General features: G+C 48.7%; 1 protein-coding gene across 2 annotated transcripts in view; it reads right to left on the minus strand.

Annotated features, from left to right (window-relative positions):
* LOC125942251 (pepsin A-like) overlaps positions 1 to 26,073 on the minus strand; it is a 74,624-nt gene that overhangs the window by 3,978 nt on the left and 44,573 nt on the right. For both annotated transcript variants that reach the window (XM_049660420.1, XM_049660418.1), the window contains exons 5-6: positions 11,690 to 11,947; positions 4,449 to 4,596 (exon numbers count right to left, since the gene is read on the minus strand). In XM_049660420.1, the coding sequence (XP_049516377.1) occupies positions 11,846 to 11,947 (102 nt within the window). In that variant the 3' untranslated portion in view covers positions 4,449 to 4,596; positions 11,690 to 11,845. The remainder of the gene's footprint in view (positions 1 to 4,448; positions 4,597 to 11,689; positions 11,948 to 26,073) is intronic.

Consider the following 26,073-nt stretch of genomic DNA (forward strand, 5'->3'; position numbering starts at 1 on the left):
CCGACGCAAGAGCATCGAGAATGACCTCATGTAACACGTTATCGTATGTGTCTTTCACATCTAGGAATAAAGCTGCAGATAAATGCTTACAGGACCTTTCGTGCTGAACATACGAAACGAGATCAACTACACTGTCGATGGAAGATCGGTCACGTCGGAAACCAGCCATGGAATTCGGATAAATCTTGTAGTGTTCAAGGTACCATTCCAGGCGGCCGAGGATCATCCGTTTCATTATCTTTCCTACACAGCTGGCCAGCGCTATTGGGTGGTAAGAAGTAAGCTCGAGTTGGGATTTGCGCTGCTTCAAGAGTGGCATCAGGCGGCTCACTTTCCATTCGTCAGGAACGTTTCCCTCCTGCCATGAGAAGTTGTAAAGACTCAACAAGTCTCTCCGTGCGGATTCTCCAAGATAGCACACGGCTCGGTATGATATACAATCTGGACCCGGAGATGAAGAGCGCCTGCACAGAGCTAGTGCCGTCTCGAGCTCCTCCATTGTAAAAGGAAGGTCCATGCGGCAATCAAGGAAATGGGGGACGTCACCTCGGGCTGGAGGATCTGAAAGAGTCGCTTGGTCGGCGATCTTCGCACAAAAGTCTTCTGCGACATCGATGTCTTGCCGCCCTTGGAAGAGCGCGAGCGCCTTGAATGAAAAACGTTGTTCCGGAAGGCGACGCAGACCTTGCATCGTTTTCCAAATGTGAGACAGTAGCTTGCGGGGGTCTAGTGTCTGGAAAAACGTTGCCCAACGTTCCGATGCTAATCTGTCCATGCGACGCTGAATCTTCTTTTGCATCCTCCTGGCCGCCCTAAGGTCATGGATTGATTTTGTACGCCAATATCGGCGTTCCGCCCAGCGACGTAGTGCTCGTAGTCGCTCCAATTCTATGTCGAAGTCGTTTCGCGTGGAAGAGATCGTCATCATGCGAGTCGCATTTTGCATCGTACTTATATTTGTTTCCTCTAACCCAGACGGTAGGCCCTTGCGGCAAACATCTTCCATATCAGATTTGAAGGTGGCCCATTGAATCGTCGGAATGGTCTTCCATGAACCAGATCTAGACGACAAGCCTTTGATGTTAAGATAAGTGGGAATGTGATCACTCCCATGCGTCTCAATATCTGGAAACCACTTCACAAATCCAGCGAGAGAGTTGGAGACGAAAGCAAGGTCGAGGCAGCTGCCGTAGGTCACGCCTCGAAGAAAGGTGGGGCTACTATCGTTCAGGAGAGTGAGGTCATAGTTGTAGGCGATGCTTGCTAATCTTTGTCCTTTGGCATTTGTTCTTGTACTTCCTCATGCCGGATGGTGTGCATGGAAATCTCCTATGATGACCCATGGGGCAGGACACACACTCAAAATATCCGCTAATGTTTTCGTAATAAAATTGCTTGAAGGCGATATATATACACGCCTATGAGAGTAAACAAGAGTTTGTCATTTTAAATGTGACGCATATATATTGATTGTCGTCGTGGGGCGCAATTTGTTGCAAAACATAGGTAAGTTCACGGCGAACAAGAACGATTATTTTACTGCATGCACCATTTGTTGAAGACATGATGACTTCGTACCCTGACAGTCTGATTGGTTTCGACAAGTTGGGCTCAGAAATGACGATGAGTGGAAACACATTGGTGTACACAAACTGACGAAATTCGGAAAGGCATGATTTTAGCCCTTTGGCGTTCCACTGCATGACGGACGCTGCCTTGACTTCTTCTCGGAAGGATGGGGTATGGGTAGCCATCTTTCTAGTTGAGGGATTCAAGCACTGGGCTTAAGGCGTCCAGCACTTTGAGTGAGCTTCGAGCAGATGTTGTTCCCATGTCCACTAAAAGCGCTCGGATGGCGTCCGTGAGGGTACGCAGAACCGAAATGACTTGACGATCGGTTTTAGGTGCATCATCCATGGCTGGAGAAGGCTCCGGTGGGACGACGACCTTCTGAGGTTCCTTGGAAAGGGAGCGGCTCAGTAGTGTAGGCTATGCCTCTAAGAAAGAGTCTTATCCGCTTCCTTCGTGGAAGTGGTGGGCCCTTTCGCGGCGCGACTAAGTGGTGCCGCAGTGGAGTGGGCGCTATCACTTCGAGCATGCGCCTTCTCTGAAGACGTACGATGGTGCCGACGTCGACGCTGACGTCGGACTACTTCGGCTGCCTCCCTGTGGGTCGAATTGTCTCTGGACATTTCCTTGAGAACCGCGCGCTCGTTCTTGATGCGGGGACAGTCTTTCGACGAGGCAGCGTGAGGGCCATTATAGTTGGCGCACTTCAGAATCGTGGCACCGCAGGTCTCTTCTGCATGCGGTTCAGCGCAACGGGGACACCGTAGCGAGTTGGGACACCGCCCTTGACGTGTCCTAGCCTTGACGTGTCCTAGACTGATGGCATTGAAGCAGCTTCTGGATGAATGGTCGAACCGGATGGCGGACATGTCCGACTTTAACGTGGGATGGTGTGCAATCCCCCTTGAAAATTACTTTTACGCAGCGCGTATTCCCAAGGCGGCGCACTTGCGTAATGATAGTGCCCTCGTTTGCCGGCTTGATGAGGCTAGGTAAGTCATCATTGGGAATGGCAATGTCGATGTCATAAATTACACCGGCTATGGATGTATCGTCGATCAGGATGAAGGGGCGCATTTTGATGCCGCCTAGCTCCGTGATTACTTGAAGTTTTCCAAGCGCACTCACGTTGTACACGTCTATGTCGAGTATATTTTTCCGTTGATTTATTCTGATGTCTTTCATTTGATCTGGCACCGCAATTTCCAGAAACGTGGCTTGCCTGTAGGCTTGCCTGTTCAGCAGTCGTAGGTTGCTTGAGGGTTCTTCCGGCATAAAGATGATGACGTGCGGCCAGCGCGCAGGACTTGACTTCATAGTCGTTGTAATCGCAGGAGTTGACGGCGATGTGTGGACGATCTTTCTCTTCGCCCTCTTGCTCCGGACGGGTATGAAGCTGTCGTCGGATGAGTCGTCTTCAGACATAGAGTACAGCTCGGTGTCTTCGGTGTAACTGGGGGAGCCAACTCGCATCCTTGTGGTTGATGGCCGTGATGACTGCTGGCCAGGCGAGCCTCTGGAATGCTCCATTTCCAGGGCCGCAAGACGGGGAGGTGAGGCAGCTCGAAAGGCGAAGATTTCACGAAAATTTCAGAGAGCACAGAGACAAGTGTTCTATCAAGAAGACACTTCGTCCAAGGCAACCAGATAAATCATACTTATGCGGAGGACCTGAGGCTGCCAATATATTTAGGCCGGCTGAAAAATTCAATCATTCAATCTATCCAGAATATCGCATGCCAATATCATCAAAAATACTTTTGATGCTATTGGCATGCGATACTTTTGACCGCGACGAGCCGAGTTGCTGGAGAATCGAGGGCCGTGGTGTGACGTCACAGTGCGGCCACGGCTCAAAGTGCAGCGACGGCGAAGAGGCGAAAACCTGGCGTAATGTAAATAACGCTACAAAATGCGCTTGGAGTATCCATTTCAATGCTATCGCAATTATATAAAAATGGCACACATACGCTTGCGCGTAACCTGATTTCACGAAGTGAAACGCCGCTAAAACTTTTTTTCTTCTCTTGCCTAAGGGCCCCGCTGATGCACTTTTGAATGTGTGTGCATGTTTCAGCCCATGTTCTCTGCTAATAAATTACTACTATTTTTGGGCCGCATTGCGAGCATGTTAAGGAACGCCAGGTGGCCATAACTTATCGGGAGTTCCCCACTACGGCGTGCCTCATAATCAGATCGTGGTGTAAGCCCGTAAAAACCGAGAATTACATTTTTTGGCGAAAGCCATTATATGGACATTCCAGGCAAATTACGGCCGTCACAGTCACCGTGATGGTCTCTATAAAGCCCACGGGCGATAAAATTGCGGTGAGCGCGCAGTATGCTGTGGGTGCTAGGGTGAGCCGAAAGGGATTGTGGCTTGAAGCACGCAATGTTCCCGTGCGCCATGTGTAAGAGGTGATGTGACCAAGCCCGCGCTGTGGGAGGGGTGGGGTGCAGGGGGGGGGGGGGGAAGCAAGTCAGTGTGTGTCTCCGCCTCTAGTTGCGGGGGCGCATGGCGCGGCTGAGCACATACCCTGTCTTGGCATAATCTGTGGCTGGTTATGAGCCGTTATGTCTGGTGGTCTTAAGTGCGCTGTCTACCCGCGCGCCGATTGTTAGAGGTCGCGCAATCTGAAGTTTCGGAGACACGCTGAAGCGAGAGGCAGCACGAAATTTCGATCCCGCTCTTTATAAGACGAGCGTTGGGACAGCGATCATTCGCGGTCATTCCTGTAGATAGATGTCCAATACTTTTCTATCGCTATCAATGCTTCGCATTTCGGGTGAAACTCTGACTTTTTTATTTGTACCTGAAAATTAGATTTGTTTAAGGGTTTATCTTTATGCTGTAAATAGTAACGCACATGCACACATACCTGTCCATCGGCATTCCGCTTGGCACCTATCCGCTCATTAATGTAGTTGACGGCTGTCTCGGGACCATACATGAACGGCACGGATGGGTTTGGTAAGCCGACAGTTGTGTACGTCTGTGGAATACTATTTCCCGAGCCGAAAGTGAACCTGCACAAGTCAGTTGAGAAGAACATACAAAACTCCACCTAATTCGGTGATGCTCGCGCTTAATTATATTCGCGGCCACTCATAAAGCATTGAAATCAGATGTGCTGACTTACACTCCAAGGGCTCGATCTATACTTTACTCTCCAGAATACCCACCGAAGCGATTAAAAAAACATAAATCATTCCTGCCACCTCCATGTTTTTTAAAGTAAATGAAAACAATCTAACCTGAATACTAGCAAAAAGCTTCCCAAGAGATGCTTGATTTTTTCCCGGTCAATACGGTTAACGCTTTCTGTAAACCACTAAGAGAGTTAGAAAACTGACATACATAGCAACACCAATGTAATGGTCGCAAGAGGAAGACAACCAATAAATTTGTAGCGGCAGTACCCTGATGTAGAAGTTCCAACTATGCCTGAAACTGGGCACACATTCCTCTGGCTATCCCATTCCTGTCCTACAAATAAGTGGTCGTCACCTAATGTAGACTTGTACCTACTTACAACCGGGATACTCACTTTTTCGAGGGAAAGCCAGCCTTTGCTACACTGTTACGTACAGCAATGAGCCGTAGTGCACTTTCACAGGTTAACAAAATATTAAATTCATGTGCAATGCGGGCCTTTAGTACAACGTACTTTAACATATTGTAATACGCAACCCTGAACTAAACAAAACTGTCACAACTCTAAATCTGCCGAGGAAGGAAACCTAGATACACGTGTAAGAAAAAAAAGTATTCTTTTGAGTTCACTAAATAACTGATAAAAATTAGAATCCACCCTAATCATTGACATATGTGTCTGCTAGTGGCACTCGCACCTCGGCGTTGGTGTACCCTGGTGTAGTGCGGGAAACCGAACTCGGAGGAGCGAGCGAACAAACTGGTGGGAAACCGCTACACAAAGAGGAGCGGAAGGCGCACGAAGCGCACCTTATGCCTCCAACCGCTGCTAATGTGAGAGCATGTAACGAGCGCCGACGCGCAGCTGGCGCGCGCGAGAGAGCGACGGAGCAGGAGCACGCCGGGAGACGAGAAGCGAGAGAGGAGGGAGTGACGTCACCCCTACGCTGTCTTAGCCAGGCGTTCACTGTGTCAGGTGGTGTGTAGCTCTAATTACCTTGTTTTTCTTTTAATTAGTAATGAGCGGGTACCCCTGGTATAAGTGTGACGTCACTGATGACGTCACTTCGTGTACTAGACTTTCACGGGAACCGGTACGGATGCGGTGGGTATCTAAAGTGTATACGATTGTGTGCTTTGGTGTATGGCAATTAGACATTGCTTAATGGTTTTTACTTATTCCTGACACTTAATTAGTTCTTACTGTGCTAAACCTGTGCTCTGATGTCATATCTCTCATCAACCATAAGTTGAACCATCCATATCTACCTGCTTTTAAAAAAAAAGATTTATTTTTAATTTCATCCCACATCTGTAACATACCGGAAGTCAGCCACTAACCGGAAGCTGCTGCGCAAGAAACAAGACTGTCACTCGGTGCTCGTGCCACTAAAAAGTAAAATACAGATGGAAGTGCGGCCGTAGGCGGGAACTAAACCCACAACCTCCACAGGACGCAGGCGGTGCTCTACACGTGGAATTACGGGTGCAGTTATCCTTTCCTCGACCTTTTTTGTATTTCTGGACGTGTATGGGTCATATAGCCGTGGGACTGTTAGCCAGTGCATCTCACAGGTGATAGCTTTATGATTCCACACGACTTATTCAATCTTAGGTTGAATTGGAGCTACCAGCTACCCTCAAAAAAACCTGACCTAGAAGTGTTTTATTGTTTAGGTCTTCGTTACTCTGCTCAAATACATACCAATTGAAATATTAAAAGGTTTCTCTCCAAACTGAGCGAGATACAGTAGGTCAAAATTATTGTTGTCCTGGGGGCGACACGTAACTGTAAGGTCCAAAACTGGTCTCTGGCACTTGCTTTGGCAAAGGTCAATGTATGTTCTTGAGGTGTACCTTTATGGAGTTAAGGAATAACGACTTGCTTAACAAGGAAATAAAAATGATCATTGGCGAGAATATGACCCCCACGTGCGCTAAGGAGATAACGACGATGGTTTTGTCACTAATACATCTGCTGCTGCTCACGCTCGACTTCTTAGTGAATACCACTGTGGAGCAGGTACATATATAAAGGTAATTGAAAGACACAGACCAATAATTGGAGTTCTTGCAGATGCTTTTGTTAGGTCAACAATACTGTCGAGCTACTGGTTAAAGGGTTAAAGAAAGATGGTTGAACGCAAAGCTTTCTCCCATGCAGACTGAATATAGTCAAAGTCCAAAGCGAACGACTACGCAACGAAACCAAGAAATGCTGAGCGGCCCGATGCGATGCATATGTGATTTGATTGCTTGTTTGGGATTGTATTTTTTTAACGTTGAAGTTGAATGAAGGCAAATTTTGTTACGTTGCATAGCCTTTATTTTAGATCATGTAGCCGTTGATTACAACCACAAATTGCCACTTTCACGGACTGATTCTACACTTGCACAGTATTACCTAGGCTCTGCCGTTGCCGATACATGGGATCGGCCTTACGGCGCTTACGTTCGCGTACGGCAGCCTATACTGCCGTGCGCTGAACCCGCGGGACTACCCATGGTGACGGCCGAGAATGCATTGCGTGACGCGCGTAATGCGATGCAGATATATACAGTTCTGGGTAGCGTGGCGTTGCAGCTCCCATTGTTCTTATCGGTACATCTGCGAATGTAAACTGTAGTGTTCTACGATTGTGTGCCCAGATATGCAGAGTGTTCTATTGTGTGCGCAGATGCGCAGATAGTTTGATTGTGAAAGTTGGCTTTCCTGCAGTGCGTTTTCGGCACTCACGGACGAATCAGTGAGACAAAGAAAGCTTCTCTTTAAATATCAAGCCACTTGGCTCACCAGGCTCTTCTCTCTCACTGCATTGATTGCAGGGGGGGGGGACTCGATTATGGCAGCGCTGGAGCATTGAGGTAGCGTAAAGGGGTTTATTCGCCAGTTACCTGCTCCTACAATCACGTACCATGTAAACCATGCGATTGAAAGCACAATCCACCATCGCCATGAGTAGCGCTCACTAACACTAGCAGGCCAAGCTTTAGTTCAGCAACACAAATACAGAAGAGAGTTGACTGCGCCACAACCGCCGCCTTAACTCAATTGTTAGAGCATCGTACGCGCCCTGCTGAGGTTGTGTGTCCCGCTTGTCGGCTGAAATTTGGCCTTTATTCCAATTTTATTTTGCCTTTTCCAGATTTCTAGGCTTCAATATCTAAAACACAATTGATTTCACGACGCCTTTCCTTCGATTGTCGTCTCTTGAATTTAAAAAGCTCTTACGAACAAAGACGTAAACCCCTCCATTATATTGGCTCTTCTCATCCATGGTTAGACATATTTGGTCCTAATTTTAAATTTGTACTCGCAGCATGGGGATGTAACATTTTAGCTGATACAGCGGGAAGATACGAAGACCGAAGCCAGTGGCATACCTGAGACAACTGGCCCTGTTTTTTTAAGGGACACTAAAGGCAAACGCTTAATCGGTTTGGATTCATAAGTATTCTTGAATAACTCCACTATCGGCGATATCGGGATAGTAGGTCGTCGATTATTAGAAGAGAAAGTGACGTTTAAAGTAGCAGTCTTGAATTGCGTGTCAAATCCTCAGAAGCGATACGTCAGTGTCACGTCACGGATTGAAAATAATTTAGCGCACTTCAGCCGTTGTGATTGAATATAGGTGCTTGAAACTTGCTAAGTTCAGTATATGGCTATCTTAGAATGATATGTAATCCCTCTTTGCCGACAAAAAATTAGCTATGGTGAAACAGACGGCGTCAAAATCCGTGACGTCATGTCGTGCTGGAGCGGGAATTTCTATGAAGTGTCGCCACCCGTCTTTCATTGTTGCGGCTTTTCTGGCTTACCGAGCGTCTTCTCGCGGTAAGCGTGGCTTTTATGGGGTTGTGGAAAGGTATTTTACCAGCACAGCTTAAATTATTTTTCTCTTTAGCGCCCCTTTAAGCTTAGCTTTTTTTAACTATTTCCCCGGGGCTTTGCATGTCATTCGGTCTCATCGAGTAAACTGCCTCAATGGCGAAGACTTCTTAATAACAAACTGGGCCGATGCAGCAGATCGTGTAATCAGAACGAGACCGATCATGCAGCCTGTGTAATAAAACATGTTGACTTGGTGGGCCGGTTTTCACGTGGTTTGTAACATGGGCGCATCCTGCAGGCAGCGAAATCAAAGGCGTGCGTCGGCCTAACCAAATGATGCCGTGGTATTACAGCCGCTGAAGCGTACCGATTGAGGTATGTGAAATTCTGCCTGAGCGTTCCTCCAAACATCTGGTTTGATCTACACAAGATGGCTTACGCCAGCTTAGAAGTAAAAATAAAGTATAAGAGCACGGGGCTGTGCCGCGATACTTGCCATCATCTCTACCGTACCACATCCTCGCTCTTTGCAACTATACCCTCGGCTTAATGCTGCCGTGAGCGGACGGTCGGCTATCTTTTGTAGGTTTACTCAATAGTGTGGAAACGCCTACTTCCAGTGTTTCAAAGTTTCGCCTACTTCCAGTGTTTCGAAATGCAAGTCCAAATGCATTGGACTAGCATTTTCTGCTCCATAAACATCTTTGGCGCGGACAGGAAAAGGCCGAAGAACAGCTGTGACGTAAGAGTGGAGAAGTTTAAAGAGGACGTACTTTCGTTTTTAAGTCACAGGTGGCACTGGCTTAGTTCACTGTGATAGTAAACGACCACTACCCACGTGTAGATTAGGAGGTTCAATTGATTATAAAATAGGCGAAGTCGTAACTGTCTTTTACTTCGTAAGGAGCAAAGAAGTCAAATGAATTATTTCTCGTGTGTGCTTCTTCAAAAGCAATGACGTTACTTTGGAACCGTTGAAATCTTGAACAAGTCGCTGTGGTGGTACCGACTTGTACAAGATTTCAACGGTTCCAAAGTGACTGCCTCGGGCTTGCCGTTACCACTACCGACGTAGGTCACATAGCGGGACTGGAGGTCGGAACGCAAGTGGATGGCAGGACGAACAGGTCTGCAGCGCAGATATGTACCTTAGCTGGGAAAGACGATGAGCAAAACGAGAACAAGCTGAAAGCAGGAGTCAACGTTTCGACAAGTGGGCTTGTCTTTTTCAAGGTAACGTATGCTCTCCTCGGCATAGTATACATAAGTGGTTCTTCTAAGGGGCAGAGAGGGTAAGGCACGGGAGCGAGGGTGTGTTAGCGGCGAAAGTGTACAATTGAAAAGAACGGTGTGCTACTTAACGTCGGTGGAGGAATGTAAGGCAGCGCCATGTGTCCATCGTTTGACGCGTCACTGTGTGTTCGAGTGACCTACAGTAGTTCCAGGAGCCTACAGTACAGCTACCTTCTCTCCCCTTTAGAAGAACCGTACCTTTATGTACTGTGCCGAGGAGAGCATATGTCGCCTTGAAAAAGGCAAGTCCACTTGTTGAAACGTCGGCTCCTGCTTCCACCTTGTTCGTGTTTTGCTCATCATCATGAGTTTCCATATCCCGACTTCCCCATGTTTTAGCTTCGAAAGGTCTCATGTAATGTAAAGGTGCTGCCAAAAGTAACTGGAACACGGGGGCTGTGACCGAACTGCGTCCCATGCCCGCTAGAGGGCATTGGGATTCAGCTATGATCTTCAGCTTCGGCGCAAGAATAATCCAATTGCTTGCTTTACGGTGAGGCCTTTAGAGGGCATTCGGATGCAATTTCGCCGCTGCTCCCGTGTTCTAATTACTTTCTTCCCTGCCTGTACGATTGTGAGACCGACCAGAACGAATTTGGGGTAACTGAAAGCTGTGAAATACGTACTGGAACAGTTGGTTTGGTCAGAGACCACCTGACCATATGGGCCACGGCAAAGTGGTCATTGGATTTTGGAAACTTCTGTAGGAATAATTAGGTACAAATGAACCATAGCACACTGGTACATTGTGCAGGCAAGAAACCAGTCCCGTGTGTCGGGGGGTCATCACTCGAAATTGAAATGTTGTGTGGTATGAACGCTTCGGCGTGCGAGCTCATCAAGAGTTGCTCATAAATGCTCAAAATCTGCTCATGGACAACTCGTGGTTCCCTCTTGTTATAGACAACGATACTACTTCGTCAATACCGTGGCCTTAAATGGTGTGCTACTACACTCCGCAATACTAGCCTAATATTTGCAACAGGCAGATCATAACTGATACAAGGAACTGTTTTCACTGTCTGCAGTTGTATGTGTTTCAAAAATATTGACCGACGATTACGAGTTTCCCTAATCCGAAATTTGAGCGCAGCTCTATACGTGTTTTCATTTCGCGATATATTAGCTAGCGCGGACAATCTGTCTCGTGCGGCACGTTGGAAACGGAGCGAAATGTGGCGCGACTGCCTCGATTATAGGGAGATCGTGAGAGGCAGCGCGTGGGCGCAATTCACAGCAGCCGTTGCAGCCAGCCCTTCACTCATGCAGCGCTTTGTTTCCACATATAGAATGTTTGGATGCGCTCGCCGCATGCCAACGGTGAACAGATAACGGCGCACTACTCTGGCGCGATCTCGTAGCGGTCGTCGCCGCAATGCCCTGTCTTGCGCGATACCACGCTTTTCTTCTCATGCTTTCGCCATACCCTCCTCCCCCGCTTTTCGCCTCATAGCCCCGTTGCACCTTCCTCCTCCGCTTCCCTCCTCTCGCTCTCTTCGTTCTCGCCGTCTTTCATCTCCCGCTGTGCTCCGCGTTCGCTCTTTCATCGTTCGCTATGCTCGTTCGCTCGATTACTCCGAGGAACGACACCTAGGCACGCCGACGCTCAATGCAGGAACGTGCGCCTAAGAGCTCCGCTCTAAAGCTGGTTTCCTTTTTCTGGCCACTGCTGGCACACCAGAAGTGCTGACAAGTTTTTAAGAACGTAACCTGGCACTGTACTTGAAAAAAAAACAGATCTTTTTGGGCGTTAGGGCTCCTTTCGGCGAGACTATGTATGCTTTATTGCCAAATTTGCGCTATTATTAACTGTATCTCTGTGCACGACACTCGCTTACCCATTAAAAAGGAAGTTCCATTGATCGTCATAGGTAGAAACGATCGTCAGCGTTCCTGTGTAGTGCTTGGGATCGGGGGATCCAAACACGAGCTCGCCGTCAGCTCCATCTTGGGTTCGATGTAGATAGAAAGCGAAACCTAGCCTACTGAGCATTTCATTGTCGTAAATTGTGTCCATCACCGGACCAACTTTGAGCAGTGCCAGATGGCTCATATTTCAGCCCCACGGAGCCTTCGAAGGGCACGTCTTTGTAGATCTGGAAAAGGTTTAGAACAAGAACCAGACATCGAGTGAATAACCAAGCCTATCGGATGCTAAATAAAGGCGCAACTTCACTGCAGCTGCCCATAAAGTAGTACATGATAACTGGACAAGACAGCAGAGGATATTAATGAATGGCCACAGTGACAGTGTTACAGAAAAGAGTGTCAGAGGAAATGACTTATTCACCAGATATTAGCAGAAGTCAAGGACAGTATTCGGGAAGCATGGCTAAAGGGCTACAAGCGCAAGTGTACCGCCTAAGTTCTGTTTGCCGCTCTGGAGCAATTTGTTATTGTTCTGATACTTACTTGCTCCCCAAAATCACATCTGGGGTCGGCCGCGCCAAGGCGGTGTTCGTTACCACGGCAGGCATGAAGCGAAAATGTTAAAGCGCGTAACACACAGGACAAAAAAAGAACTCTGCACCAGAGCGCTAACCTCCAACCGACAGTTGGATGAAACCCTTCCACCCCGGTGGACGGCTGCGCATACGCCGTGGCCAACCACACTACCAACGACATGAAAGTGCACGGTGACAAAACATTACATGCAAATCCTAAAATAACGGACAACAAAGCAAAAAATGTAATACACGTGAAACATGGAAGAAAACCAGCTTGCAAAAAAAAAAGAATACGTGCACCACTTGCACGCTCTAAGGGCACTATCTGCGGCTCAAAAAATGACTCATGTTTCTTGTAGTGCAACAGATGGCACGTTAGCAAAAAATTATGCCTCCCTTCCACTCCGTAAAGATGGTCGAACAGCGAAGCTGTGTTAGTTATAGCGAATGTTACATGTGCATGTGTTGCACGTGATGCAATCGCGTAAACACAAGTAAACACAGTTCTAAAACAAGAACCTTTATTGAAACGTTGCGAGGCGAGAAGAGGCAGCAACTTCCGACGCTACTCGTCTAGTGTCCAGTTTTCTGGTCGAAACCTGCCGAGCAGCCGCCAGGGGGCGTCGGCTGCAGTCATGAACACCGCGCGCGTTCGGCGCGAACGCGAGGAAAAGCGGACAGCGTCGGCAGAAGCTCTGCGCGTTATCCCTAAAGGGTGTGCCGCACAGAAACACATTATACACATCACCTCTCCTCCTCGCGCCCAGCGCGGCCTCTCATTGGACGCCTCATCCCCCAGCGCGCCTCTCCTTCTCTGCTGGTCACGCGACCTGCCCTCCCCGGCGTGGCTCTCATCCTCTCCTGGTCACGTGACCTGCGTGACACCGGCGGATGGACAGACGGCGCAGCCTCGACCTAAAACAGCTCCGCTGTTAAAAAACGTCCAGCCCCAAGCTAAGTGCCTCTGTTGCTCCAAGAACCCCTTGTTGTACTCACCGGTACAACTGGCCCAAGCACATACTCTTCAGAGTTACAGCTCAAGTAGCGGGCGCGTTACTACGGCGCCAAACTCAGAAAAAGCACTGTCCACTGGATCGACATAGTAGTCGATTGCGGCTGCTGCTGCCTTGAACTTCACATACACCGCGCTAAGTCACACCAGATGACAAAGCCCATTGGCGCATAGAGATGAATGAGAAGCATGGCCAAAGGCACATTAGATTTTTTGAATCGCTGCTGCTTCACCCTGTTAGCGCCGTTCCCCAGTGCGGGGTAGCAAACCGGACGTGCGTCTAGTTAACCTCTCTCTCTTTTCCTTGCTTCTCTCTCTCTCTCCCTCTGTTTATAGCTTTCTCTGCTGCTTCCGGTATGCTCTGCCTTGAACGCGGTCGAATTACTCGTATTTATATCGCTCTTATGTCATCTATATTTATATCGCTGGTTGTCATCATAGCACATGCTTATTCACATCTTCAGTGTCTAGATTTAGAGTCGCGTCTATGACGCTGTACAACAGCGCATACAAAGGTAGCATCTCGGTTTTCTCCTTTCGCGCTTGCACGCGCAAGCTATGCAATTGTCTTTCTGCTGGTAAAGCAAAGTTTTCTTTACCTAACCCCCGCGTGGTTCAGTGCCGCAAGTAACGCTTGCCACTGTGCAGACAACTTACATAGCACTGACGGTTAATAGACAAAAGAATGCACGTGTGTTATGTGTAATCAAATTATATCATCATCATCATCCTATTCTTCATGTCCACTGCAGGACGAAGCCCTCTTGCTGCAATCTCCAATTGTCCCTGTATTGCGCTAGCGTATTCCAACTTGCGCCTGCAAATTTCCTAACTTCATCACCCCCCCTAGTTTTCTGTCCTCCTCGACTGCGCTTCCCTTCTCTTGGTACCCATTCTGTAACTCTATAGTGGTCCATCCGTTATCCATTCTACGCATTACATGGCCTACCCAGGTCCTTTTTTTTCTCTTAATGTCCATTAGAATATCGGCTATGCCCGCTTGCTCTCTGCTCCACACCGCTTTCTTCCTGTATCTTAACGTCAGTCCTAAGATTTTTCGTTCCATCACTCTTTGTTCGGGCCTTAACTTGTTCTCGAGCTTCTTTGTTAAACTCCAGGTTCCGGCCCAATACATTAGCACCGCTAGAATGCAATGAATTGTACACTTTTCTTTTCAACGACAGTGGTAAGCTCCAAGTCAGGATTTGGCAATGCCTGCCGTATTCACTCCGACCCAATTATATTCTTCTGCCAAAGTTCCTTCTCATGATTAGGGTCCACCGTGAGTAATTCACGTAGATAATTAAACGTACTTCTTTATAGACTCTAGAGGCTGAATGGTTATCCGGAATTCTTCTTCCCTTGCCTGGCTATTGAACGTTATCTTTGTCGTCTGCATATTGTTACGGGGAGAATATATATACAATGGATATATTTACAGGGTAAGGCGCACAACGCTGCAGCAATCGTTCAGGAGAGCGCTGTGCACACCAGAAAACCACCCGTCGTCGTCGTCATCGTCCAAGCACCGACCACATGATCGCCGCTCGTGACATTACCCGCCGGTGGCAGAAGCTCCGTCCCGGTACAACTAGGGCCCGGGCCGAGAGTGGTACGGTTTAAGGCGCGAGACATGGACTATGTCACTCGCGATTGTTGCAGAGGCCGACGTAGGATTTAGCGGAGCGATTTCATAGGTCACATTAGTGACTTTGCGTACGACGCGGTAAGGGCCAGCATAACGGGAGAGGAGTTTTTCGCATAGGCCAACGCGACGTGACGGGAACCACAGCAAGACGAGCGATCCTGGAGGGAAGTTCACCTCCCGGTGTCGGCGGTCATAGAGACATTTTTGATTGACCTGTGAAGCCGACAAGCGATCGCGGGCAACCTGACGGGCGATGTCAGCACGGGCAAGAGCATCACGAGCATAGGCAGAGGATGTGTCTGCGTGAGCATGAAGTATGGTGTCCATAGGCAATGGTGGGTCGTAGCCAAACAGTAGATAAAAAGGGGAATAGCCAGCTGTGTCGTGACGAGAAGAGTTGTAGGCGAAGGTCACAAAAGGCAAGTTAATGTCCCAGTCTCGGTGGTCCTCAGACACGTACATAGCAAGCATATCTGTGAGAGTACGGTTGAGGCGTTCAGTAAGGCCGTTTGTCTGTGGATGGTACGCAGTGGTGAACTTGTGATTGGTCTTGCAAGAACGAAGAATGGCGTCGACTACTTTAGACAGGAAGCAGCGGCCGCAGTCCGTGATTAACTGACGAGGAGCACCGTGGCGCAGGATAACGTCGTGAAGACGGAAATCGGCTACATCAGTAGCGCAGCTGGTGGGAAGTGCTCGTGTAACAGCGTACCGCGTTGCGTGGTCAGTAGCGACTGCAACCCATCTATTGCCAGTGGTTGACATGGGAAAAGGCCCTATAAGATCGAGTCAGCCCGGAAAAATGGTTCATCAGGGATGTCGAGGGGCTGAAGGCTGCCAGCAGGCAGTAGGGCAGGAGTCTTGCGTCGCTGGCAGAGGTCACAAGCCGCAACGTACTGTCGCACAGAACGGTAGATACCAGGCCAAAAGAAGCGCCTACGGATGCGATCATACGTGCGTGACACGCCTAGGTGTCCGGCCGTCGGTGCATCGTGAAGCTTGCGCAAAACAGTAGAGCGAAGATGCGCAGGAACAAGAAGCAAGAGCTCAGCGCCGTCAGGCCGGGCGTTGTAGCGGTGTAAGGTGTCATTGTGGAGCACAAACATCCGTAGGCAAGGGTCAGGGTGTGGTGAATTGAGACCGTCTATAATAGGCCGCAAAGATTAGTCGCGGCGCTGTTCGTCAGCTATGTGGACGAAGTGTGTAATGGCCAGAACAAAGATGTCCGCTTCATCTTGCAGTGTATCAGGAGGATCGACCGGGTATCGTGACAAGCAGTCAGCGTCTTCGTGAAGCCGTCCAGATTTGTAGAAAACAGAAAATGAGTACTCTTGCAAGCGGAGTGCCCAACGGCCAAGGCGACCAGTGGGATCCTTGAGCGAGGAAAGCCAGCAAAGCGCATGGTGGTCTGTAATAACTGAAAAGTGCCTGCCATACAGGTACGGACGGAATTTTACGATGGCCCAGACAAGTGCTAAGCACTCGCGTTCTGTGATAGAGTAATTTTGCTCCGATGGCCACAGACCACAGAAGGCGGCTTGCATAGGCGACCACGCGGTGGAGGCCGTGCTGCGGTTGTGCAAGGACGGCGCCTATACCGTGGCCGCTAGCGTCGGTACGAACGTCCGTGCTGGCGGACGGGTCAAAATGTGCTAGAACAGGTGGGTTCGTTAGGATGGCAACGAGCGATGAAAAGGCGTCCGCTTGGTCACGACCCCAAGTGAAAACGACGTCCTTCTTGAGTAGGCCAGTTAGAGGGCGGGCCACTTCCGCGAAGTTCTGGACAAAACGACGGAAGTACGAGCACAGGCCAAGAAAACTGCGGACATCATTGGCCGACCGTGGAGTAGGGAACTGACTAACCGCGCGGACTTTGTCAGGGTCCAGGCTGCACGCCTGCAGCGTCAACAAGGTGGCCGAGTACGCAGATTTGACGGTGCCCAAAGCGACATTTCGACGAGTTAAGTTGAAGACGAGCACGGCGAAAAAAATCAAGGACGGTGGACAGGCGAGTGAGATGGTTTTCAAACGTAGTCGAAAAAACGATAACATCGTCCAGGTAGCAAAGGCATATGGACCACTTGATGCCTCGAAGAAGAGAGTCCATCATGCGCTCGAAAGTAGCAGGGGCATTACATTAGCCAAAAGGCATCACTTTAAATTAATAGAGGCCATCAGGAGTCACGAAGGCGGTCTTCTCGCGGTCTTGGTCGTCCACAGCGATTTGCCAGTATCCTGAGCGCAGGTCGATGGAAGAGAAGTATCTGGCGCCGTGCAAGCAGTCCAGTGCGTCATCAATACGCGGGAGAGGATACACATCCTTCTTGGTAATCTGGTTGAGGTAGCAGTAGTCTACACAGAATCTCCAGCTATTGTCCGTTCTTTGTCACAAGTACGACGGGAGAGGCCCAAGGACTGCATGAGGGTTCAATTATGCCTTTGCCCTGCATTTTCTCCACTTCCTGTTGGATTACGGCAGGCCCCGGAGCTGACACACGGTAAGGCCGTCGGTGAATAGGACTCGCATCGCCGGTATGAATGCGATGGGTGACGACGGAAGTCTGGCCCAAAGGACGGTCGCCAAAGTCAGATATCCTGGTAGGAAACCAGCACGCGGCGAAGGGCAGCGCACTGTGCCGGAGCGAGGTCTCCTGATATCATGCGGGCGAAGTGGTCGCAGGACGAAGCTGACTGCGATGACGGCGGTGAAAAATCCGGTGGAGGTTCTGTGGTCAGGGCAGAAACCGTGTGGCCGGCCAATGGGGTCAGATGAGCGAGTGATATGCCGCGAGGAAGAACTTGCGTCGAGTAGCCAAAAATGAGGATCGGAAAGGCGGTGCCGTTGTTTGTAACTGTCACCACTGTATAGGGGAGCACGACGTTGCGTGTCATGGCGACCTCAGGAAGAGCGCAGGCAACGTAGTCGCCGTCGGGTAGGGGCGGAAAGGCTGAAAGCTGGACGTATATTGCGGCTTGCGGAGGCAGTCGAAGAAACTCGACGGAGCGTAGGCGGGGTGGGCCGGCATCGACGTTGTCGGGGCACGAAGGAAGTTCTAGCCGGAGAAGGCCCGCGGAGCAGTCGATAAGGGCAGCGTGTGTGAACAGAAAGTCGATTCCCAAGATGAGGTCATGGGGGCACTGTTCTAGAACAGCAAAAAGAACAGATGTGTGGCGACCAGAAATAGTGATGCGTGCAGTGCACACTCCAAGTACGGCAGGTGCACTCCCGTCGGCTACTCGGATGGTAGGTGAAGTCTTCAGGTAGGTGAAGGACTTTCTGGAGGCGGCGCCGGAGGCTCGAGCTTATTACAGAAATTTGTGCGCCGGTATCAACAAGAGCGGTAACTGCCACACCATCAACCAGAACTTCAAGAAGGTTGCATCGGGTATAAGGCACAATCAGAGGATTTTCAGGCCGGGTCGTAAATGCAGCGTCACCTCCGGGGGCTGCACTGGCTAGTTTTCCGAGAGGCGGCCAAAGGGAGACCGAGAGCGGCGAGGTTGAGGCGAGCGGGACTGACGGCGCTGGGGCGATGGTGAGCGGCTGATCAGGTTTTCCCTAGGAGGACGTTCAGCACTTGAGGCCTTAGGACGGAACGAAGGGGCATATGGTGCACGGTCCGGGCGATTGTAAGTGTTTGGTCGATAGGACGTGGGCCAGCGGCTGCGGCAATGGCGGGCGATGTGTCCAATCCTAGAGCACGTGAAGCAGATGGGCCAGTCATCAGGTGTGCGCCAATCGGCTGGATTTCGATAACGTGGTCTGAAGGTCGTGTTCGGTCTTGCAGCATGCGACGACAGGGGCGAACCGGGTTGGTAGCAGCATCACCGTTATCAAAGCTGGGTAAAGTGCCCATATTCGCGACCTCTTGGCGAACAACGGCCTGAATTAGTGAAATCGCAGCCAGGATTGTTGCTTTGCATACCGTCATGAGGGGTAACGGTTGCCATGGCCTCGAGTTCTCGACGGACGATCCTGGTGACGTTTTCTGGAGCTTGCGCTTGCCGAAGCGTGGCTAAACCTTCGCAGGAGGGCATGGCAGCCGTATTGGGAAGTCGGTCGAAGCGGTGAATGATACGTTGACTTTTGGCAAGCTCAAAAAGACGACATTCAGCGATGACCGACTCCACCGTTGAGCAGTTCTTACACAGTAGCAGGATTGAATGCGTCATCGGCTATGCCTTTCAGTACGTGGCCCACTTTGTCCACTTCAGGCATGTCCTTGTCAACCTTGTTGCACAGAGACAACACGTCCTGAATGTACGAGATATACGGCTCCGTGGACGTCTGAGCACGAATTGCGAGCTCCTGCTTGACCGCTAGTTGTCGTGCGATAGGTCTCCCAAATAGATCGCGTAATTTCTGCTTACAGACGTCCCAACTCGTCAGATCTGCCTCATGCGTCTCGAACCAGAGTAGCGCAGTGCCCCGAAAATAGAAGATGAGATTCGCCAGCATTATGATCGGGTCCCACTTGTTAGTGCGGCTGACGCGCTCATACATTGCCAGCCATGCATCGACGTCCACGCCGCTTGTGCTGTTGAATGTCCCGGCATCACGAGGGTGCAAGAAAATGACCGGTGACGGGTCTTGCTCACACTGGGTCGCTTGGTCGGTCATTGTGGTGGCAGCAACGCGCCGTCCGCGGCGAAGATCCAGTTCCCGGTGTTGTAGCGAGCGTACCCCGCACGTCCACCAAAGATGTTACGGGGAGAATATATATACAATGGATATATTTACAGGGTAAGGCGCACAACGCTGCAGCAATCGTTCAGGAGAGCGCGTGCACACCAGAAAACCACCCGTCGTCGTCGTCATCGTCCAAGCACCGACCACAGGATCACCGCTCGTGACAATATTATTCTTCAACCCCACTCTTTCATTTTCTCGGGTAAGGTCCTTAATCATTTGTTACGATGAGTAACACGAGAACAAGGTGAGAGCAGGAGCCAACGTTTCCACAAGTGGACTTGTCTTCTTCAAGGCGACATATGCTCTCCTCGGCACAGTATATAGAGGTAGGGTTCTTCTAAAGGGGAAAGAAGGTAAGGCGGGTGGGTGAGGTAACGAGCGAGAGTGTGTTAGCGGCGAGGGTGTAGAATTGAAAATAAATATAATGCACTACGGATAGTCGGTGGAGGAGTTTGAGGCAGCGCCGTGTGTGAGCAGGTTGACGTGTCATGGCAGGTTCTTCTTTTCATGCAACGGGTCAGGACAAGGGGGGTGTCTGCTCCGCTGGAGGTCAGTGAACTATCGTGTCTGACAGGGAGAATAAAAGTAGCGGCGGAAAACTGGTGTTCAGGCGTACAAAAAAAATGGTAAAGCGGGGGGAGGGGGGGGGGGGGGGGGGTCGTAGATATATAGATAAAAGGACGAAAGGATTGCGTGAAAGCAAGGGAGGTTGGAATATTATTGACAATCGAATAACAATAAAAAAGAACTAAGCAACTCAATGAACGTAAACTAAGTGCTGTTGCCTATGCTTTTTCAATTTAGCATAGCGAATAGATTCTAAAGCTCCCTTTGAAACGTTCATGCCTATTGGTTGCAATGTAATGAACTTATGAATGAGGTACGATTCTCTATATTGTCTCTCTCGCGCAGAACGAAAATTTGACTGTAGTATGTAGAGTTTAAGTTCATCAAAGTTATGACCTGATTGGTTGAAATGCTCTGCGAGGGCTTTGGGAAGCTTTTTAGCTGCGTTCGCGCATTGTCCGTTTAGCCTGATGTTCATTGATTGTCCCGTTTCACCGATATATTGCTTCTTACAGAAGGAACGCTCAAGCATATAAATTACATCGGAGCTAGTGCAAGTAAAGCTAGTTTTCACTTCGTGTGTGTAGCCATTTGCGGTACTTGGAATTTTAAGGTCACTTTGAAGGTGCTTGCAGGTTTTGCACCTGGGGCGTGAACATGCTTTTATAACGGGGGAATGATGCTGGCTGACTTTTGAATGCACTAATATGTCTTTAAAGTTTCTGTTCCGGCGTTAGGTAACCCTTGGTACAGCCGGGAACGCTTTTCTCAGACGATCGTTACTTGATAATATTGGGTGGTATTTTCGTAGGATGTTGTTTATGTTTGGAAGGGCGTTAGAATATTTTGTTATAAAGGCTGGCGGTCTATCAGATTTCGGTATAGGTTGTTTCTGAGATAATGCCGACTGCCTCTCTAATCTCTAATCTCGACGCGACGTCATAAGCCTGGTCGAGAGGAACTTGTGGGTGGTTTTGTTTCGCTAGCGTTACTTTAAGGTCATTTAGGTGGTGGATATAATCGTTGTCGTCGCTACAGATTCTTCTTATTCGTTTCGCTTGCCCGGCAAAAATTTCTCGCTTGCAATATCGCGGGTGATGGCTGGTGTAATCTAAATACTGCTGGCTATCCGTAGGCTTCCGGTAAAGTGTTGATTCTCAGTTTTCCATTTTCTATGTAAACCGTCGTGTCGAGGAAGTTGATCGCTCTAGGAGAGTGGTGAGCAGTGAACTTAATACTCGAGTGAAAGCGGTTGAAATGGCTAATTAGGTCGGTTAGCGCGTTTGTGCCGTGTTCCCATATTATGAACATGTCGTCAATGTAACGCAAGTAGGTGTGGGGTTTTAGAGGGTATAATTTTATCAGGTTATTCGCTATGCTAAATTGAAAAGCATAGGCAACAGCACTTAGTGTTCGTTGAGTTGAGTAGTTGGTTTGTTTTGTTATTCGATTGTCCATAACATTCCAACCTCCCTTTGCTTTCACGCAAATCTTTCGTCCTTTTATCTGTATATCTACGCCCCGCCCCCCCCCCCCCCCGCTCTACCATTTTTTTGTACGCCTCAACAGCATTTTTCCGCCACTACTTTTATTCTCCATGTCAGACACGATAGTTCACTAACCTCTTGCGGAGCAGACCCCCCCCCCCCTTGCATGAAAAGAGGAACCTGCCATGACACGTAAACCTGCTAACAACTCGGCGCTGCCTCAAACTCCTCCTCCGAATGTAACGCAAGTAGGTGTGGGGTTTTAGACGGTATGATTTTATCAGGTTTGCTTCAAGCTGTCCCATGAAAATGTTGGCATACGTGGGAGCGAATGGTTTTCCTATGCTTGTGCCGAAAGTTTGTAAGTAGTGAATAGAATCGAATTCGAAATAGTTGAGCGTAAGAACTAACTCTAGAAGTCACAGGTAAACTTCGGGAGCGTGTGTCTGAGGATTGATTGCGAGGGACTTCGACACGGCTTCAATTCCTTCCCGCATGGGTATGTTAGGATAAAGAGCAGAAACATCTAAAGTTACTAGAATAGTATGGTCGGAGAGAATTTGGTTAGCGTTAATCGAGTCGATAATTCGAAGGAAGTGTGGCGTATCTTGAACAAATGATGGTGGGGTGGTTGGGATGTTTGACAGATGGTGATTTAATAATTTAGATAGAGACTCAGTGGGTGTGTTGTTATTTGATACTATAGGCCTGCCTGCGATTTCTGCTGTAAATATTTCTTCTACGGCAACCTTATGTATTTTAGGAAGGAGATAAAAAGGGCTGGCTTCTTTGTTATTGGGCATCATGAAGCGATATTCAGACTGGGTGATAAGTTCCTGGAACAGCAGCTGCGCTAGTGTACTTTGGACAAGGTTGCTGTAAACCGAAGTTGGGTATAGAGTCGAGTTTTCTGTAATGGGCGTGGTTGCTCAGTTGTTTGAAGGCTTCTTTTTTGTACTTTTCTATTGGCCATATTACGATACTGCCGCCTTTGTCTGCTGGTTTTATTATAATATCCTTTTTTTCCGCGAGTGTGCCCCGGCCTGGCGTTCGGCTTTCTTCAGGGGTGATACGCTTGGGAAAGGAGCCTTCGCCCTGAATTCCCGTCGAAACCAACGTGAGCACGGAAAACAAGTGATGTCTGGGCCGCTCCCATGGCGGTCATTTCCCATGAGGCGCCCCACTTATTGAGGTGGGGGCGCCTTCGGGTTGAGGTCAAACACCTTTAAAAATTTTCTGTTCAGCGGTGGACAAATTCTTGCGCTTGCAGCAATGTCTTGTTGACTCTAGAATTTTCTTTGGGGTTAGTTTTATGTATAGCTCAAGGTCTGGGCACTGTACGGCTTCCGGTGTCCACGTGCTAGGGAGTCTCATAGATTCTTTATCATGTTTTCCTACGTCAGGCCTATCGAGAAAGAATTCCTTGATGCGCATGCGTCTTGAAAACTCGGTTATATCTCTGTGGAGTTCATACTGATTTACTGCGTTGTTCGTGGGACAAAACGTTAGGCCACGTTTGAGGAGATTAACTTCATCGGGATTTAAGCTCTGTGATATGTCTACTACGTTGCTGCAGTGCTCTGGATGCTCGCTCGTAGCACTATCGGGGGAGCTATGGGCTGTAGAGGTCATAGTATTCCTAGGTGGATCTGCGACTCCAATGCCTTTATGTTGGTATTTAGCTAGTAGGCTTTCCTCCCTAGTTTCGAAGAATTGTTCAAGATCTCTTTTCTCTGGTTCAGATAAATTTATGCTGTCGAGCTGATTAGTAATTATCGAAAGTTATTCCCGGCAGTGTTCTTCGAGAATATCAATTAAAGAGAGTGACGCATTTTCTAGAACAGTATTCCGCTCCAATAATAGCCTGGAGGGTAAAGAGCCAAGGGCACATCTAACCTTAATTCTAAGACCTTTTGGGATATTCCTGTGTTTTATGCAGCTAGCGTAGGTTTTTAGGTGAAATCTGTAATTTGTCTGTTTAGCGGCGAGTTTGCGTGATTGGAGAAAAGATCGAGATTGGTTGTTGTGTGTGCTATCCGTAGTGTGTGACAGTCATTTCTGTTAGGCTCGAGCAGACCGCCGGGGTGACGCATCTTTAGGTGGTGTCTTTTTACTCTTTGTTGGTTTGTCGAGGCCTGCACCGATGTCTGTCTGTGTATCTGTCTGCTTATTAGTGTATGTAGCTGTTTGCGTGAAGGCTTCGCGGGTGGTTGTGGGCTTCCGTATGAGCGGGTGTTGTTCAGGTGGTGTTGGTTCAGTGTCCACCGTTTGTGTAGATGCTTCTTGGGTTCTAGCTTCGGTGGAGCGCGCGTGCGAGTTGGTGTTGACGGTTCCAGGCGTGTGTTTCTGTGTTGTAGCTAACTGGGACGGATGTTTTACTGGTGTTGTTGGCTGCGTCGGTTTAAATGAGTTCCTGAGCCTGTACTTGATGTTGTTAGCAATTACTTTGACGCCATAAAAGTTGGGGTGCAGTCCGTCCGGCCCTGCAGCTAGAACAAAAGAGATATAATCATTCTTATTCGTGGATATTTCGCTTTGACCGTCAAAAATCTAGATTGAAGTAGTCAACATCGAGAGGATTCAATTGCGATGGAAAAATCTTGCTATAAGGCGGATTTTAGAAGACATTTAAAATCGCTTGTTGTAGCAGCCTACAATTATTATTTTTTTTTGTTGTTGTTTTCTTTGTTCTGCTTTTTGACGGGAAAAACGGACGTTGGTTTTTGTTTTTGCTTCGCCCTGTTAGAAGAGAGTGCAATCAACCAAGGCGCGGGTGTTTGCATTGTGGTGAGTGAGCACTGAAGGGGCAGCCGCTTGCTCTTTATGCTCATAATGAAGTCCACAATACAGAAGAAAAGTTACGTGACCTTTCAGACTGTCAGAAGAGGCGTAGGGTTAATGACGAACTGATATCTGCCAATCCTGTTGCCACGAGTACCGTCCAATAAGTACCATGGTAGGTTAATGAAAGTAGTAACCATGCTTCTAGTGAAGTATCCTCGTCACATGAGGATGCTCAATCCAAGGACAGTTTTCACGAAAGTGACCTTGCCTTGAAAGGAGAAAATGTAGAAGCACATACGCAAGACATTTCTAGAGAATATTTTGTTCCACAAAACGACCCTCCTATGAGCGCGGGCATCGAAAATGGAGGTTCTTCGGACTATGCATCATCATCTGCAGAAAATCAGGCAAGTCTTCGTCCACGTAAATGTGTGGAATTTCAAGGATGGCTTGCATCATGGGTTACAAGTCACCGAATTCCGCTTGTCGCAGTTTCTGAACTTCTCCGGAAACTAAGCACCACTTTCGACGTTGAAATTTGTCATCGACGCGAGGGCATTGTTGAACAGTCCTCGATACACTTCAACGCGATCTGTCCCTCCTGGCGAATATTGCCATTTTTCTTTGAAGGAAAATTTAGAACGCATGATTGCTGTGTTCCTGAGTGGCTGTCGAGGGTAGATCCCTTGACAACGCTCAGAAAATTTTAAATAACAATGTCAGCCAAGCTGGACTGACGGTTCAAACTGTAAAATGTTTTGATATTGTTTGTCGCAGTTTTCGTTTTGTCTGTTTGGTCAACCTGTTTTACTTTGACCGAAAGGAAGACAAAGACACCGTAGTCTAGTTGCTAGAGAACCGGCTGCTGTGCCCCACGGCAGAGGTTCGATTCCATTATAGGTTGCACATCACTTTTTTTGAATTATAGAGCGAGTTAGGAACCTACCTACCTACCGCGAAGTGCCAAGAATGAGGCATTAAAAAGTTCGACTTTTGTTATTTCAAATAATCTTTGTAAGGTGGCGCTAGCATAATGGTAGCAGCCGCATTTTGTATTTTCGTAGTTAAATTAGCTAGCATTTCTGTGCTTCAGGTACCTAATACGAAGCCACACTGAGTATTTTTCTGGATTGCAGCAGCGTGTGTCGCATGAGGATGCAGCGCCGCGACGTATCATAGCGGCTACCTGACAAAGCGAGGAGTGGCGCGACGGCTCATCGGCGTCATCGCTTGCGCCGACGCAGTCTGAGCAGCCGAGCGGACTGCGCTATCCGCGCAGCTTCCCTCCAGATTGCGTAACTTTTGAACCCGCCGTTACATTCACCGTTATTTTTGTCAGGACCAGCCGTTTAAGTTCCTGACGCGTATTCGTTCATGAACTGCGGAGCGCCAGGCTGCCTTCCACATCTTCTTTGCTCACGTCAGGAAGCTTCTTTGAAGGCTCAAAGGTCCCCTTCTATATTGATTACCTCCGCACGACCTCCGCCGCAGACCATATCGGCAAAAAGTGGAGGCGTGTGCGAGGTGTCGGCAGCTTGGCCATCGTCATATGTCTGCCATAATGTGACATAATGTCTCTGTCCA

The sequence above is a fragment of the Dermacentor silvarum genome, chromosome 1 (genome assembly GCF_013339745.2).
Source record: "Dermacentor silvarum isolate Dsil-2018 chromosome 1, BIME_Dsil_1.4, whole genome shotgun sequence".
In the NCBI taxonomy this organism is placed as follows: domain Eukaryota; kingdom Metazoa; phylum Arthropoda; class Arachnida; order Ixodida; family Ixodidae; genus Dermacentor; species Dermacentor silvarum.